This window comes from Centruroides vittatus, unplaced genomic scaffold (genome assembly GCF_030686945.1).
Source record: "Centruroides vittatus isolate TY-2023 unplaced genomic scaffold, ASM3068694v2 contig_361, whole genome shotgun sequence".
In the NCBI taxonomy this organism is placed as follows: Eukaryota; Metazoa; Arthropoda; class Arachnida; order Scorpiones; family Buthidae; genus Centruroides; species Centruroides vittatus.
The window spans coordinates 1,322,789-1,342,584 of record NW_027122185.1 but is presented as its reverse complement, the minus strand read 5'-3'; the positions used below and the strand labels follow the sequence as shown (position 1 = coordinate 1,342,584).

The following is a 19,796-nucleotide window of genomic DNA, read 5'->3' as shown; positions in this document are numbered from 1 at the left end:
TTTCATTTGAATAAAATACGGAAACTTATTTTCTGACATATGCCAGAAAAATATTTATACTTGTATTTTTTATTTATGGATAATATTTTTCTAATTATAAAAATTTTGATGTCTGTTTTAGGTTATTATTCTATAAAAAGTAATGAAACTGCATTTGCATTGAATGTTTGTGGTGGTATTGGATCAAGCATTACATGTAATAATCAAAAGTGGAAAAGTAATTCTGTTTGCATGTTTGATTCAAAGAATAACTCTGAAATCATAGGTACAACAAGAGATGCAGAATTAAGGTAATTATAATTAATTATTTATACATTTTTTGACAATAACCAATATCTTTAAAGAGAATATGTAGGCCTATATGTGCAAAAATTATTACATTTTTAATTCTTAATGTAAAGTTTTCACTTCAGTCTGAATATTATGTTGCAATATGCATTAAACAAGTATTATATATTTAATCCTTTTGTGTGTATGGGCTTTAAACATAATATGTTGCAAACATGAAATTTCTGCAAATAGTTTATTACTATTCCTTAGACCAGGGTTGTCCAACCTTTTTTTCCTAATGGGCCAAATTAGAAATTTATGTGTATTCGGTGGGCCACAAAAGTACATTATATAAATATATTCACATTTTGAACTTTTAAAAGTTCAAAACGTGAATATCAAATTTTAATAACAAATATATATTATTATAAAAAATACTGTATTATCGACAGTAAAAAAAGAAATTATACTCACACAGAATAAAAATAAATTCAATGCAATTTTTGACATTGCCTTCCTTTTATAATATTGTCAATATCTACTTTTATGAGACTAGTCTTAATTCTAAGAAAGTTAGTTAAATGGGAAACACTCCCTATTTTTTTCAGCAGTTTTGATGTTTTTAATGCACGAAAAGAATTGTTCACAACAGTATGTACAATACTACCACACACGCATAACAGTTCTCTAGATAAAACAGTTTTCTAACGCCAATTATGTCATTATGACATCAAAGTGTAGCCAGTGAAACAAGAATAAATTTTATGACATACTTTACCAAAATAAATGAAAATATACCTAAAAAAAATTTAGGGTGCAGTGCAGCCTGCAGGCCACAGGTTGGACCTCCCTACTTTAGACCAAATATTCAAGTAGAAAAATTCATTGTATTCGTAATGTGGACTATGAAATACTTGTACCTGAACATGCCGGGCTTCCATACTCATAAAAACTTTTAGAATCTTTTGAGATTTAAAAGTTTTATAGATATAATCAAATAAGAAATAATTTATTTATTTATTATTTTCTAGATTTAAAAAACTGCAAAAAATTAAAATCACCTAAATTACCTAAACAGTGTTGTATAGATATCTAAAATATCTATATCAAATTAAAAAATTTTGAAAATTTATTAATAAAATAAAAATAAACTTTTACTATTTGTATCAACTAACGATGATTTGTAGTTTTTATGAATAAGATGATGCTAGATAATTTGATAGGAAGTTTCTGATGCAATTTTAGATTTATGACTTTTTCTGAAGACATTGTTAATCACTATTTGTATGATTTCCAAATGATAAAGAATATTATTTAAAAAGTAATAAATATAAGAATTATGACATTACAGTTTAATTTTTAAAATTAAACTTAGATTATAATGATTTAACTTAAAGCTTATAAAATTAATTCTTCGTATTTTCATAATGTATTACAGTAGACTCCTGTATAACGGGCTCCCATAAAATGCGAATTCGTACAACACGACAAAAAAATTGCGATTAGTACTCATACAGCGCGATAAACAGTCCCGTATAACATGTAAGATAAATTTAACATTTTCACATAGTTTCTGATTTTTTGTTTAGAAAAGCGAATGTATACACTTACCTGTTGTTTATATATGAATAGTGAAGCTGATAGTTTAAAGAAGTAGCAGTTTATACAAAAATAATAATACATATTCATTTAAAGATGTAAGAGGAAAATAATTTTATTCAACTTAAAATAAAATTATGCACTTCACTGTTTAACATTTATTCACTATTGGAAGTATCAACAAATAAGTTCCAATGATGCCGTTTTGTTAATATTGGTTGTACTGTACGGATTTATTGACAACTGTTACAATTTACAGACTCCTGAATTTGCATAAATTGATCTGTCCCATATAACGCGATTTCCTACGTGGAACGTATCCCCCACGTTATACGAGAGTCTACTGTATTTCACTTTTATAAAATTAATTTATAGAAATTTTTTGTTTCTTCCTTCTTTTTCTGTAAATAGAATTTTAATAATTTTTTATGTTTTTAGAATATAAGATAAATCTATGCAGAGATGGCATTATTTTAAGCAAGTTATCAGTTAAATATTTATATAATATTTTTTACTTTAAACATTTTGTTGTTTTATAAATATTTAACAATGCAATATTGGAAAATAGAAGTATTTCAAATTGATTTTTTTTATTATTATATAACAATAAAATATTATTAGTTACATTTTTATATATGTTATAACTTTGCACATTTTTATTGCTATTAATAGATTTGTTGATGGACAGATCACCTTGATATACCCCACTACTATTAATTGTGAAATTACAGGAGCCACCAAATTAAGTGTAATTGAATTTGAATGTGATGAAGAAGCAGGTGAGAACTTTTATATATATTTTATTTATTAAAGTCAATCAAAATACTAGAAGATATGAAACATGAAAAATTTTTAAAATGAAACAAGAAAAACTGTTTTATTAGTCCATATACGGTTGGTGCTGTCTGATACTATCATTATTTTATTTCTATTCTGTCTAAAATGTAGTTAGGCTGGAAACTTGATGCCTACTATGTATTTTTATGACTATTTAATTTAAAAATAATTGTGATATAATTATAACATATAACGTATAACATATAACATTGAGCAATAATATTAGTTTCTCTACTATTATTGCTCAACAGGAGTAAAAAGATGAAGTTGTAGCTATAAATTGAAAGTTATAAACCATGTAAAGAGGCATGGTAGCAGAGCAGAAGAATGTTTTTAAGAGACACCACCCACGGAAAAAATATGCATGATTACTGATTAAATCATTTTTATTGTTTTGTTCATTTAAGTGAGTTTGAATTTAAATTCCAAATATAAATATTTTCATTAGCTTACCTAATTGAGATAATTTAAATTATTAAGCATTATTTTAACATCATATCACTCAACTAGTGGTTGTTGCTTTCAGTTCTGTGTCAATGATAGATTGAATCATTCATTTATGATTTTCCCATTGTTCTCATGTTGAATTAATTACAAAGTTGCCAGTATGTCTGGAATTGAACTTTTTCAATCCATACTTTAAGCTAGTCTTTTTATATTTCTCATCAATCAGATTGATATTCTTTCTAGTCTAGATTAATTTAACTTTTTAACATTCTCATACTCTCTTAATGTTTACATTTCTTGTTGCTATCTCTTAACCCTGTTTAATAATTGATTTTTTTTCTATCTGAATTTCTTACTTAATCTATATTATATTAGTGGTTAAAATTATTCTGTTTTTATTAAATTGTGAAAAAATTTATATATCATATTTTTTTACTTTACTGGCTTTATGTATAACAGAGAGAAAGTATGGTGATTGGTCAAAAAATGACCCCCAAGATTTTTACATTTTTGGACTCTAGACTTTGAAATGTCTAGAAATGCATAAAAAAACAAAGTTTCAAAAAAATGTATGAATGTTAGTGTGTATGTGTATTGGGGCATAATTTTGTTTACTCTCTTTGAAGCTTAATAACTGATTTTTGTCAAAAATTTCTGAAATTTTGCAGGGAGGTTTGTGTATTAGGGAGATTGATGCTATTAAATTTTGGTGGTTAAAGGTTGACAGGGTGGAGAGATAAAGGGGAGTTGCGTGTCGTATCTCAAGCAGGGTTGGACTTAATGAAGATGTTATTCATTATTAGCATTTATAATTTTTTATAAAACTTATCCCTACTTCAAAATTAAGCTTTTTATTATTTTATAATAGTTAAAAATATAAAAGATTTTTTAATAAAATATTATAATAGATGACACCACAAACACAGTTTTAAATGTTGCCAGGAAAGTTAAGCAACTTGTTGCTGGAATTTTTTTATTCCATTTAAGATGCACTTCTTTTGTACTTAAAATTTCTTTGAAAATAAGGATTTTTGCTATCATTCAAATGTGATTCATACTACAAAGAATATTTTTTCCCTCCAAAACTTCAATATGTAAAATTTGATACATCCTATAATGGTAAATATAAACATATGGTAATTTTCTGTTATGAGAATCATTTAATATCTATTTTTGTATTAATGTACTTAACAAAAGGTTGCAATCACCTGTCTTTTTAATTCAAATGTAGTATGTTTGGCTGATTTAAATTATCTTTGATGATATTCCATAAATTTGTTGTTAATCTTATTTTCCTACATCAGTTTAAAGAATGACAGATGACTGCAACTTTTTGTAATATGTATTTGTTATGTATTTGAAAAATTAAAGCTAATTATGTTAAAGATTTTAATTATAATATATTACAAAATTTAAGTATCCAATATTTTTAATTTTTTTATTGAAAAAAAAAATTCATTAAAATTAAATATGATCATGTAGAAAACCAAGCCCAAATTATATATTAATAATTAAATGATAAAGCCAGATTCGTTACCAGTAGGGATTGCAATCCAACAGTGTTTTGAATCCAGCTGGATTTTTGCTGGATTGAAATCATTCCAGCTGGATCCAGCGTGGATATATTTTTGGTGCAATAAAGTGTTATCTGTCTATCTATCTATCCTGCAATTTATGTTTTTTTTAATGAAATAAAACGTTTTTAAAAAATACTTAAGAAACTTTTATTATTTAGACTGGTCACTATAAATCAGTAAAACTTACACATTTAGGTAGTAAACTTAACTTTGGTTCAGTTTAACATTTGAGATAGAGATAATTAACTTTAAATGTTTAGTTAGATTATAATTATAATGTAATCTTTAAGTTAAATAATAGCAAAGGTAATTCTACTGATTAATTTATATTAATATATTATAATAATGTAAGGACGGATAATCAGTGGCTAAGTGACTATCAGTCTTACCAGTTTTCATATATAGGCTCTACATATTAGTCTGTAGTTATTTATAAGTATATAAAACTATGTACTGGAAGTAGAATAAGTTAAATAAACTACACCTTTATCAATCCAGCAAAATTTAATAAAATAATAACATTTTCAATTGTTTTTAACGATCTTCCTCGGTTACAAAAAAAAATAGAACATTAAATATAGAACATAAAATGTGTTCGGAATAAATATAAAAATTAACGGAAAATGCTCAAACAGACAAAATATAGATAAATAAACAAAATAAATAGCGGAAAAAATATATACAGGGTGTTTTTTTTAAACTGACGGTACTCAGAAACATCTGTAGAGCAATCTAACAGCCGGACTGTTGCCAAATTTGGAGAGTGACTAAGTATGACATGGAAAAGAGATATTATTGATGAATTTAGCTGTACCTAAATTCGCCGGTAGAGGAGGATTTGGCGCTGTTGTAGCGAAAAAGCTACCAGCACTTCACTGAAGAAAGGGTCATCAGTCGCTTTTTTCCACTTGCATGGCCGCCTCGCTCCCCGGATCTAACCCCATGTTACTTTTTCCTGTGGGGTTACTTAAAGTCCAAGGTCTATCTTAGTAGTGTCCCAAACTTGATGACTTTGAAGGATAACATTTCTCGAACTGTGATGAACATTCCTGCGTTCGGCCATAGAGAACACGGTGTTCAGGATGCAATGAGTTGTCCAGCAGGACGGTGATCACATTGAAGAAGGGAGAAGGTTATTTGCTGATTAATTAAACTTTTGTTATTACACTGAAGCCTCTGTCTGATTATTCATTCGTGTGTTTGTTAATTGCAGCTGGATTTTATGCAGATTCTTAGCTGTTTTGCTACAACAGCGCCAAATCCACCCCTACCGGAAAATTTGGGTACTACTTTTTTCTTCGCGGAATCTCTTTCCCATGTCGTCCTTAGTCACTCTCCCAATTTTGGCGACAGTTTGGCTGTTAGATTGCTCTACAGATGTCTCTGAGTACCGTCAGTTAAAAAAAAACACTCTGTAGCCTATATAAGATCCAATGAAACCAGCATTGTCCGTTAATAACATTAATTAATGTAAAAGGATCTCCACATGGTAGACAATGAGTCCGCATCTCTATGGTTTATACAACCAGTTTGGAAATCTGCAAGGCGCACATGACATCTCTCAAGATGTTTGACCGTTTGCCTATTCGTCGTTGTTTTTATAATTGCCGCTTGATCCCATTGGACGTTAACATCCTTCTGTCTTTCGTATGATGCCAGCGCAGTGTTGTCAAGGTTCTTACTGATTGTATATTTGTGCTCTTGAGCCTTTGTTTTAAACTGCGCATCGTTGCACCCAAATAAACAAGCTTGGAATTGAAGCGATGGTTGTGTAAAGGCACCGAATATATACCCGTTGTTGAATTCTGATCCTCTTTCTTTTTATCATTTCTTAAAAGTTTGAAAACAGTGGGATTATATCGGTATACAATACAAAAATTATCAGACCTGGCAGTACATCTATGTATCTTGTTTAAAAAAAATGGGATGTAATTAAGCACTATTATTTTTATATTTATTCCAAACACATTTTATGTTCTATAGTTAATGTTGTATTTTTTTGTAACTGAGGAAGATCGTTAAAAGCAATTGAATACATTATTATTTTATTAAATTTTGCTGGATTGATTAAAGTATAGTTTATTTATAAGTAATTTAATTATTAGTGTTAGTAAAGTAGTGAGTAAGTAATTAGTAGCAGTCTAGTAGTTAGCAAAGCGGCAACGTGACGACATAGACTTTTGCGCAATTATTTAGAAAGTTAATTGAGTATTTGCGGATCCACAGCACTGGATCCAGCAGGCCAAAGAATGCGCTGGATCCAGCAATTGCAATCCCTAGTTACCAGGCTAATAAAATATATAAATGATATGCAATTTGGATTAAAGATAAACAAGTAAGTTGTCATATTTTATTAAATTTAATAATTAGAATTAAATTAATTAAAACATTTACCACAGCAGAAAACTGGTTGTTTAGAATGAAATTACATACAAAATATCACAAAAATCAGTAAAAGGAATAAAAAAAATTGTCTATAGGAGGAGTCCAACTACCTTTGCTTAATTAGGAACAACAAAGATTCCATGAATGGATATTAAACACAGGTGTATATGCTATTCTGTTTCATGATACTCAAGTGGAACCACTGTTTAGTGTACATCAGAGTGATTGCCAGGAACCTTGTTTTAAGAGTAAAGGAGCATATACGTGACATCAGTAAGAATTGGTCCAACATAGCACTTACAGGATATTCTTTGGACAGTGACATGAGGATCCATTTTGATTAGGCTCATGTATTACATTGGATGTCAGTTCCCACATATTTGAAAAATTTAGAAGCACTTCAGATTACAGGACTGTTAAAAACTGGAAGGTGGTCAACTTTAGAGAGATGAATACACACACTACAGCATGGAGGGCATGGCATATTTTGCACTTCCCTTAGAACTTTAGTTTTGTGTTTTATTGTTTTTATTACAATTCAATGTTAAATTTACAAGTTTTAACTAATTGTGGTAACACAGTGCTATTGTGCATGTGTGCTTCAAATTACTTTGAACCTTTAAATGTATTTGATGGCTTGTTCTGTTTTCCTTACGGAATACCTGAAGGCATTCATTACAAATGGACAAAAACATTTGTGGAGGTAAATAATTCTTATTCCTTTTATTGGTTTTGTGATATTTTGTGTGTAGTTTTAAATGAATTAATTTAGACTATTTTGGAATAAAAGATAGATCTAGAGCGAGAGAAACCTGCAATTTTCTGCTTATTGTACTGTACATTACCACATACACTACCCAGATCACCATCTGATCTTTGCTTCCAGATTAATTGATTTAAAAGATATGACATTGTGATTATATCTTCTATATCAATTGATCTGGAAGCAAAGAATGGATGGTAGCATAATTGGCAATGCATTTACACAGTAAGCAGAAGTTATGAGTTCAAATTTGCTCCAGATTAAGCTTTCCTTACAGAAAATTTTAAGTTAATTAATTTTAATCCTAATTATTAAATTTAACACAAGATGGCAACTTAATTTCCTACCATTTTATTCTAAATTATGTAATATCTGTTATTAATACTTAATTATTGAAATCAAAGCTCAATGATGAATTTAGCTGTATCTAATTATTAACATTAAGCATGTCTTTTTTTATTTTTTAGATGATAATGGTGTTGGTAAGCCCATATTTTATATGGAAAATAACTGCAAGTACATTTTCAAATGGAAGACAAAATATGCATGTTTAACACATCCATATAATAATAATTGTTATATTAATGATGGAAATGTCCGTATAGATCTAGGAGTTTTGACAAAGAAAAATGGTAAGTTTGTAATTCGGTTATTTTCGTTATAATATAAATCAAATATATTTTACTGATTAAATCATTACAATTTTAATATATTCTAATAATTGGAAAAATATTTACGAAGAACAGACTAGTTATTATAGTTTACATAATACACAATAAAGCTGCAATATATACTAAATGTTAAATTAATTTATTTCTCTAGATATGGATAATATTACATTATTTTAATCTAAACATTATATATATATTTTTTTTTTTTTTTAATTTGTGTCCATAAAAAAGGTAAAAAGAAACTGGTAAAGTGAATTATAATAATTGAGATAAAGATTATACTAATTAAAAACATCAACCGACACCTTAATTCACTAAAGAACAAAAATTTAATGAACAACTGTTTTCAGTCTTTTACAAAGGCCATCATCAGGTTTTAAGGATGAAACATAAATTTTAATAGAAAACAAAATTCAAATGTAACTGCCCTTTCTTTATCAAACTCAGTTTTATATTTAATAATTTAATTTTTAACACCTGAGTATATGACGTGTCTATCCAGTTGCATTTGAATTTTGTTTTCTATTTTAATTTATTTTTTGTCTCTAAAGATGAAATTTTTTTCATCATTAGATGAAAAACATTGAAAACATTTGTTAATCATTAAATTTTGTTCTTTTCTGGATTAAGATGTGGTTTGGTGTTTTTTAATATTAAAAACATTAGTATTTAAAGTATGGTTTATATTATATATAGTGTAATATTACAAATTTTAATAATACAATAATTAAACTACAAAGTAAGGCGATCACAAGAACAGATGACTTCCACGTCCGTTACACACATGTCCGGTCTAAAAAGTGGTGACCTTTCTCTCCTCTCTCCCCTGTCCAAGCTCTTCCTTCCCCTTCGTGACCCCTCAGTTCTCCGAATTCTTGACCCTCGCAGATGTGGAGTTAATGGGGAGGGGTGCTAATGAATAGCAGATTTTAAACTCTGCTTACATATAGTATATAAGAACAACTGTTTTCAGTGGTCTTCAGTTACCATCTTCAGATTAGAATAGTCCTTCAAATGTAGAAAAAGCTTATAATGGAACACTTCAATTTCAAAAGTAAAGTGTCATAAATGATGGAAAAATTCCTTTGATGGTAAGGCTTCTTATTCCAGTCAGTTATTGGTGTGATGAGCCGTGGGTAGATAGTCTGGATTAAACTTTCTACCACTTACTCGGCAGCGGATTTGTTGAATCTGTCCATGTTGTAGGATGGCTTTTATATGAATGTAAAAATGTGGAGACAAGACGATCGTATAAACACTGTCTCCTGTCAGGATTTTCCAACACCAGATAGGGATTCACGCCCTATCACAAGTTTCACTTATATCATTTAAAGAGTATAGGAGGGCTACTATGATGATGATGAGTGAGGGAACTGCGGATATGCAATAAGATTGTGATTTAATCAAAAAGGCCATTATAACAACAACAAAATTTAATAAAACAATGAAGTAGAATACACAATACTGAGAGACCAATAAATTCCTATATTACCCTATTTGCGTGAGAGAGAGAGTTTACAAATAGGTTGTCGTACTATCTTAACTTGATCTTGACTTTGGATAGGTGTCAAAGCGTTGATAAATATTCAGGAGATGGAGAATGTGGAACGGGAGGAACAATCTTCTATGCACCCAGTATAAATTATTTTCGAGACTTCTATATGGCATCGATATTATGCGAGGCTGCCTAGTTCATGTAGCATGTTCTAATCTTGTTGAACCGCCGTTTGTGGCAGATAAGAACTTTCCATCATCTGCCTCGAATGGCGGAAAAATTCCGATTCAAAATATTCATCATAAATATTAAAATTGATGTTCATTATTATTAAAATATAACTGATTCATTAAATTAGTTAAGATGCTGATATACTTGATATTCTGTTTATGAAAAATTTCAATAATTTTTAAATAAATTTCAGGAACTTGGAATGTAGTTAATACTTTAGATAATGAAAAAAGTAGTTTTCTTCTAAATGTATGTTCTGAGATACCAAGTTTTAATAATAGCTGTGAACCTGGATCTGCTATTTGTAAAATAGGTATGTATATGTAAATTTAGATACTATTCCACTATAAAAAATTAAATTTAATATGTATTTAAAAGCAGCTATATCAGTGATGATCTTGTGATTATCATTGGAAAAAATTCAATAATAAAAGAATAGCCACTTTCTAAATTAGTATTTAAAAAAGTGTTTACATTATTGCATTAAAACATAAAATAATGAAAGAAATATATTATTGAACTAAATGATTAACATTTGAAAAGTCTAAAATTTGTTCTGAAAAAATTTTTAATTTTCTTGTATTTGAAAAATCTGATTTTATATTTTTCTATATTGCAAATTTTTTTTTATTCTGAAATTCACTAACTATTTACAGAATACAAATATTTGAAAATAATAAAGTTTAAATGTAATATTTTATTATTTTCTGTTTTCAGAATCTTAATTACAAATGTCATAATTGCAATACAGTATATTTAATGTAATATTTTATATTTATTTTTGGGAAATTATTTTCTAAAATACAATTTTAAAAACAAAATACATGGTGTCTGAAAAGAGAACTGACAGATTATGAAAAGTATTGTGTATTTAAAGAAAACATCAACACAAATAGTTTTCAGCAATTGTCAGTGAAACTTCCTTCCATAACTAAGACACAGAGTGCTATTGTTACTGCAGGTAGAACTTTTGAATGAAGTCTTTCCTAACTGATAGATGGGGCAAGATGGATCAATTCAGTTTTTATCCCACTCTGCTGACATAACATAATCTCTCTGAGGCCAACCAGTGGCCAAGCAGTTCCATTCCCCAAACACTGGGAGTTCTTGAACGGGCTGGCCACGTGGAGTTTTCCAGGTTTTCTCCATGTCTGTAACACCTAAATAGGGGCCAATTTCCCTTAAAAGACATCCCCCCAAGCAGATCGCCCAAGTGTTGCATTGCCATAACTTAACAACAACAACAAAATCTCTCTGAACTTTTTCTTGTGGGGTTTATCAAACATCTGTTACAAATATTGAAACATTAAAAAATTAATAATTCATGACATGTTTTGAGTGACAGTTCTGATTGCATAATAAATGTAATCAGAACTGTCACTCAAGACATGTTGTATTTGGAGGAACACCCAGAGAGGAATTGAATTATTGTTTTGATATTGCGCAAGTAACACTTGATGTGCACATAGATTTCTTAAAGATGAGACATTTTTTTCAGTTTGCTTACTAATTAGAACAAATAATATGGCTGTATCTATTTTACTAAAATAAATATGAGTGTCAGTAATTCGTCAGATCTTTTTCAGACAACCTGTATTACAGATATTGCATATGTTTTATTTATTTATCATTTATCTATTTATCCTTTGGTATTAAAAAATTATATAAGAATAATTGTAATTGTAATTTAATATCGATATATAGTAATATTCTTAAAATTTGTCATAGAGAGTTTTTATATATAAATATGCTTATTTATTTATGAATTACATTAAATTTTGTTTACTTTTTCTTAAACAATTACAAATATTTATGAAATTTAGATGAAAATGATAAAGCCATCTCTCTTGGAAAATCTGCTTCACCTCCTAAATACAACAAAAAATTTAAAACAGTAGAGTTAATATATGAAAATGGACAATTATGTGAAGGAGGACATTATTCAACTCACATCACTCTATACTGTAAACCTGGTATGTACTTTTATTCATTTTTTACTAGTAAATAAAATATTACTTTTTATAAAAGAAAGATTTAGAAACATTGTAAAATATTATAAATTTTAAAATTAGATTAAATATTTGCAATATTTTTTTAATCATATACAGTGGATTCCGCTTATTTGGGACACATGGGCACTAATTCATTTTGGCCCAATTAAGCGACTGCCCCAATTAAACAAACTGATAATAAATTCTATAATAAAATATGTAATACGTAGGTAAAAAATAATAATTAGGAACCTATTTTAATGCTTTATTAAACCAAAATACAGAAAATATTTGTATTATAAATATGCCAGACTCATGACGATAGATAACTGATTTGCATAATGCTAGTGTTGCCAAATATTAGTAGTGACATAAGCAAGGGTTGACCATTTGATCCGTTCCTGATTGAACAATTTTTCCGTTTTTTCTTTAGTTGGAACACGTTCTAACTAAACAGGGAGGGAAAAAAGGGTTCATCCAAAAGTCATTTTATGGTCTTCCTTTGAGTACAGTTTTTTTTTACTTGGAGGCGGGCCACTTCGGCGGGAGTGTCCATAGAATCCGCCAGCTCAATGCTGGTCTCAACAATCGGATGACTGCCGTCTGAATGTAGACGTAATTGTGCACACAGTATCTTCCAAGGAAACTCTAGCTGTCTTCCAACTCAGTCGAGAGACTTTGAAAAACTGTCCGGCGATCTTTGTCTCTTTGCCTTTGAGGAGATCATCCTGTCCAATCTGGTCAATAACTTGCATTCAGGTCGCCTCAGATGAAATCCCTGTGTGATACATCCCACTATGCTGACCTCCTCTGGAAAAACCAAACTGCTTGAGCAAAAGACAAAATTGCTTTGTCTCTGCCAACCATTAGGCCTACATGACATTAGTGTATGTAGTGCTTACACATTTTTGGAAGATTACTAAAATATATCAAGAATTGTTAACTTCTTTTTCTGCTACTGTCCCAATTAAGCGATTAAATTATGTATTAATTTATTAGTTTGGTTTCCATTCTTTGAGATTTGGCCCAATAAAGCGGCTGCTCCAATTAACCAGTGTCCCAATTAAGCAGAATCCACTGTATTTAAAATTATTTAAAAAAAAATTTTTTTTTTTATTTTTCAACTACTGAGTGATTATTTCCTTTCTAAAATCTTTTAGAATGTCAGACATTTAATTTACCTTTGCTGCCTCAGCTATCCAGTTGCTTTGTTTAGATTTTTGAATAATTTAGCAAGAATTCATTAAAATTTTGACAAGTCAATTGGGAATGTTGATTGAAAAAAATTAATAATAATTATTGACAGATTATATATTTTTTTAATAATAATTTTTTTTAAATACAGTGTCTGTACAGACCTGGAAAGTCAGGGAATAAGATTTTTAGAAGAAAAAGTCAGGGAATGGCATCAAATGTCAAGGAAAGTCACAATCTGCAAACATTGCAGAATCTGTCTGCCATTCTGACTTTTTTTTTTTTTTAATCTGAATATGTCTTTAAATTTGGTTTGGTATAAGGGGAGTCTACAAAAACTGGAGCAACTGAAAGAATGGCAAGATTCGTCACACTTTTATCTTGTAAACTATAAATGATAATCTAACAATTGAATTTTTGTTGGATAGAGGATTTATGTTTGTATTTAAAATGGTGCATAGTGGGAGTGTGCAACTGTGAGGGGGGGTTTGCATTGCATATGAACACTGAAAATGGCACTATTGCACAGCATTTGGGCAGTATAACTTTGGATCATGAAGAGATAGGACATTGAAATTGGTGTTAATTTATACAGAATGACAAGATCTACAATATTACTTAGCAATAATAACTGATAAAATAGGATTTGTAAAGTTATAAGCTGATAAGTGTGTGAGTTGAAGAAAATTTTCATAATGTCAAAGAAATTGCAAAGAAAATATGAATAGAAATGTAGGAAATATATATCATTGGAAATAAAAATTGAAAAGGAATCAGAAAAGTCCAAAATGACTAATCTGAATGATGCAGATTCTATAGAGAATGTAAGAAAACCAAGCTTGTCAACTCCAATGCAAATACTTTGAATCTGCTGCCATCTAAACCAATAGATATTGACTTGGAATGTGATAACTATCGTGACTTTATTTGTTTACATCTTATCCTTCCTCTAATAACACAAAGACATTTATTCATACCATAAATTATTCCGATGTTCCATACACAACCCTCCCAATGTTTTTGACTTGCAAACTTCTGGTTAATTAACTCTTTGCAATCAGTCAATGATGTGGGAAGAGGCAAAGAACTGTCAGCCGGTTTAACAATATTGTGTACAGGATATTTTGGACCCCGTTACGAACCTCACGCAATTCATGTATTTTTATTTGTTATATTCTTTGCTGCTGACACACATACGGTATGTGGAGATGATAATCCTGCCAATGTTGACGGATTGATAATCTGTGATGTGTTATATCTTTAACTGCAAATTTTTGTCTTTCAATGGCCCACAGAGTTTCAGAAGTTCACATTTTTCAGAAGTATACCAAAAATTCACCATAGAGTTAAAGTTGGGTTTTCAAAAACCCATTCAACAGCAACCCGCTTTACCACCAAAACTCCACTGCTCTCATCATGAGTTACAGGGAGGATTGGGAAGAAATGTAATGACCATGAATGGATTCATATCGGATCAAAATTAGCACACAATGTGTGATTTGTTCCTCTCATGGAATGCATGATTTATTCTGCTTAAATTATTTTGACTTTCCGCCACCTTGCTTTAAGAAAATTTGATTTTTTGATTCAACTCGAGTCTTTTTCTTATTTAAATAAAATTTACAAATTAATGTAAATAAAATCACAAAATTTTTTTATATGCTGTAGAAATGATGTAGCCAATTACATAATTGATTTTACACCAAGTTTTTCATTTTTTGTAAGTGAATAAACTGTTTTTAATAATACAGTAAGACCCTGCTTAACGCGGGGATACATTCCTAGACGACAAAGCACTAAACGAAACAGCATTAAATGAGGTCATTTTAACATAGAGTAAATAGGGATAGGGGAACACACAACCAAAAATAAACAAATTTTACTTTAATTGTAAGTTATCTTATATTAATTTGTGTAATAATATGTGTTAAATAACACATAAACACATGCTCACAGAAATGTAAAGTTCATTTTTTGTGATGAAGATCCTGACTTTTCTGAAATTCTTGTTTTTTTGCTATAAAGTCGTGAAGTTTCTATTGTTGCTTTTTTCTTTCCTTAAGCAAATGTCTGTAGCGGAAGATCGCATCCAAAATGCCTCGTTTTGCTTTTGCACTGTTTTCAAAATCTGGATCATTCACTACTATTTGATCAATGATTTTAGTTATTGTTACCAAACTTTTACTAAGGAAATCTGTAGAGAAATTTTTTGGATTCTTCGTTTTCAGAATCTCTTTTCCAGTTCTACACGAATTCCTTGTTCTGCAGTTCTTGAAGGTTGTCGTCGGTAAGGCTCTCACCAGAAACCTGCGTTGTCATTTTTGATTTTACAGTTTTTATTATATTAAGCATTTATATATATAAAATATCAGTAATTAATATAATTTTAATTGTTATCCATACAGTTTTAGGTTAAAAAATTTTTTTTATAATTTTGTACTAATAAAAATTATATCTATAAATGAGCTAAAAATTAGCTTGCTTGTACTGTGCACAAAATATTTTCATACAATAATTCCAGACTCAATTAAAATATGAAAACATTAAAATTTGTCTTCTTTTTATTGATAGTTATGAGATGAGTTATCAGATCAAATAAATAAATAATTTTTAATCAATTTCTTAAAGAGTAATTTTTAAATTATTTTTACAAGAATAATTAAAAAGCAAGATTTATAATATACAAACATTTTAATTTTTCTACTGTGATAGATATTTTCTTCAATTTTTTTACATGTATTTTGAATTTTATTAAATGTTTGTTCTCCATGCTTATTAATTAATTTTATGTAAATTTTGATGAAGGCTTAAGTTTAAAATTGTTTGGTAATTTACTGTTATGTAAATGTGATTGTGATTTATATGGTGGAAGTTCCAATAGAAGTGCAACTGCAAAGAGGATTGAAGTTTTTAGGTTCTATTGAAGTAAGGGCTACTTTGTTGTTTTAGGAAATTTTTTTTGGTGTGTGAACTTTTAGTTCTACAAGTTGTTATGCAATATTTTAAAATAAATCAACTATATTAATTAAATATTTATTAAAAAAAGATTAAATACTTAATATAAAATTTGTTTGAATTATTAATTTAGGTATGTTAGAGAGTTCACCAGTTTTAAAAACAGTAACTAATAAAGGCTGCTTATATGAAATTGAATGGCATACTGCTGCTGCTTGTCCATTAAAAGTCAAAAAAGGAAAAGATTGTAAAGTATTTGATGATGATTTAGGTGAGCATTATATTTTATATATTGTTTGTATTTTTCAGAATAAAGTTATTTGTTTATAAGATTCAAAAAAGTTTTTAGAGGATTACAAATATATCTTCACTTTCAAATTATTTTTAAAATAACTGGATAAGATCTGTTGTTTTTTAAATTAAAACTATCAAATTTACAAATATAATTTAATCTTTAAGTGATGGTAATTAGCTACTTTTCTCTAAGAGACTTAGATTTTTACATAGACAATTAAAAATTTTGCTCTGTTTTAATTACAAAAGTTAATTACAAAAATTATTCCATATTACTGCCATATGCACTTAATGCAAGGATCATGTTTGTATATTATCAATTGTTGTATATAGTCATATCAGCACTATGATAGAAACTAAGAGTTCAATTCAATAAGTGTAAGAGAAAAGTAAGAATAATACTAAAAAAAAAAAAGAAAAAAAATGACAGTCTACAAACACATCAAGTAACACAGCAATATTTTCAAAACACTCAATGAGCAACAACTGTAAAAATAATTTTTACAGATTCACAGATTAGAGAAAAGTTTATCGATATTTTGCTTATGACAAACTTTGTAATGGAGTAATTAAAATTACCAAACAATCTTTAAAATGTCATATTTTTCATTACTTGTTGTTTAATTTCTAATAGTATTTTATATTATATTATATGTTGAGTTATATACAGGTTTCCTACGTACATAAAGTCAGGAAAAATCAGGGATTTTCATTAGTGTTCAGAAAGGGAATTTGCCTCCTTGACTGCCTTGTTGTGTTTTTTGCTGACAATATATTTGACTACATGTAAGCATAAAGTAATGTGGTGCAATACAATTTATGAAAAGATGTGCAGAATATTTCCAGGATCCAAAATTTCTCCCAAGCATACACAAAATTTTCCCAAAAAATTTACAAAGTAAAAAAAATGATAGATAATTTTAATTTAAATGGTATTATTTATTATTTTAATAATTTCGATTGTGTAACAAAACAATTTCCAATTTTTTTTCAGTTTATTAATATTTTATAAAGTTCATGAAATTTATTAAGGGATAAATTTAATAAATATATACTTTTATAGATGGATTACACAAGATTTGTTAGTGAGTAAGAAATAAATAATTGCTTTCTTTCTTTTTTCAAAGCCATGTAGATTTATGCTTATGGATTAATAACAATAAACTAGTTTAATTTAATAAAACATTTTATTTTTAGTTTTAATAATTTGGCAATTATAAAAAATATATAACTGTTAATTAGAAAAAATAACTAATTAAAAAGTTGGAGAAGCAATACAATATGGGCATAGTAAGTTAAATGCTATTTTATTTTGTCATTGTGCCACACTATAAAGGACATGAGGGTCAGGGAATTTGTACAAAGTTGGAAGTCGTGGAATTTAAAACAAAAATTTGAGTAGGAATCCTTTATATATTTTACATTAATAATATAAAAACCATTGCCCCATTGCCTGTGTGTGAGAATTCCTTATAACTCCTGCAATTTCTGTCCAGTTCAGATGAAATTTTGGTTATATTCATTTTATGTTCTGGTGGAAAGTGTAGGCTACTTATTTTGCAGAAATATTAGCTATAGAATAAACGTTTTATCGATTTTGTATCAATGATCTCAATTATGTTGTGGTGATATCAGTGACCACGTTTAGTTTGTGCTTGATGACAGAATTTCCCTTAAGTTACATTTTTAAATATTTTGGCAAATGGCATATTTAAACTTACTTCATTAAATATAAACTTTAAAAAAGATAGTTGTATCTTGTCACTTCTATAACAAATTTTTAAAAAATTCTTTTCATGGTGACTACGTGATTTTCTATTATTTAATCATAAGTAATGTCTAACGAGTCTGTTATTTAGAAAGTGTTATCACTCATCTAACTAACATACATGCCATTTATCTTTGTTTTATCAATATGGAATTAAAAAGACTTGCTATTTCGTCCAAAAGAAATGCCTAGGGGAAAGCGTAAGAGTAAAATTGGCCAGGTAAATTCTAGATCTAAAAGAGTAAGAACAACTGAGACCCCTGAAGGCCCTGAAATCTCAACTTGAGCAGCATTAAGTAAGAATGGCTTTGTCAAGGGCTGCAGAAACAGCATCACAATGTTTTACTCAGAATGTATTGTGTGAAGAAATTTTATAAAGAAAGATTTTAATATTTTTTAACATAAAGGCCATCATCTGTTTGTATGTATAAGTAAATTATTTGTAACTTCTTTTTGTCCACTCCAGGTGAATTTTTGTTTTGTTGCTCTTTATGTTACAACAGATAGTATGAACTACTTAATTTTAGAAATATTAGCAACTCTTCTTGAATTTCTTGAAATTCTCTACCCTTCTCAATTCTTCGATCTCTGCTTTCTAAGAAAAGTATTCTACCATGTTTGATGGGGAAATTTCTAGTTAATAATAAATTAATATCTAAAATATATTGTAATAATTGATTACCAACATTCTATTAAATTAATTATAAATTTATCATGTTTTTAGGATTTACGGTAGATTTGAATCCACTAAAATCAGATAAGAATTATGAAATAAAAACAGATAAATATACATACTATTTGAATGTTTGTGGTCCAGTTAAAGGAACAAAATGTGATGAAAATGAAGGAAAATCTCAAGCTGCTGCTTGTCAAGAAGAATCAAATGGGTAAGTTTTTAAAAAAATCTCTTAATTTTTGTGTATATTAAATAATAGAATTGTAGATATTCCAAATTTTACATCTAGGAGAACAACTTATTATTAAAATAGAAAGTATAGTTTAATTTTGCAAGCACAAAATTCTTTTGTACATAATTTGATGTCATTAAATAAAACTTTATATATAAAAAAAGTATTTTTTAGAATGAAAATGGCACAGTAAAGGAAAATTAGTCATCTATATAAATAAAAATGTAAATGTTCGTTTGTTCAAAATCTTTAATCTCCAAAAGTTCTTTACTGATTGCTTTGAAATTTTGCACAATGTTGCATTCAAATATGCATGTGCTTTTATATATCTACTATTATATAGATGTCCCACAAAATCCCCCTGCTGGGGAGAGGGACAGGATTAAAGCTTATCGTGAATAACTCTGCTTC

The 19,796-nt window shown here is 28.5% G+C and overlaps 1 protein-coding gene across 1 annotated transcript in view; it reads left to right on the top strand.

The window, feature by feature from the left end:
- Nucleotides 1–19,796, top strand: part of Lerp (lysosomal enzyme receptor protein) — an 83,399-nt gene that overhangs the window by 23,810 nt on the left and 39,793 nt on the right. The window contains exons 6-12 of the mRNA XM_067269994.1: nt 122–290; nt 2,542–2,648; nt 8,346–8,510; nt 10,469–10,588; nt 12,099–12,248; nt 16,549–16,686; nt 19,202–19,364. Of these exons, the coding sequence (XP_067126095.1) occupies nt 122–290; nt 2,542–2,648; nt 8,346–8,510; nt 10,469–10,588; nt 12,099–12,248; nt 16,549–16,686; nt 19,202–19,364 (1,012 nt within the window). The remainder of the gene's footprint in view (nt 1–121; nt 291–2,541; nt 2,649–8,345; nt 8,511–10,468; nt 10,589–12,098; nt 12,249–16,548; nt 16,687–19,201; nt 19,365–19,796) is intronic.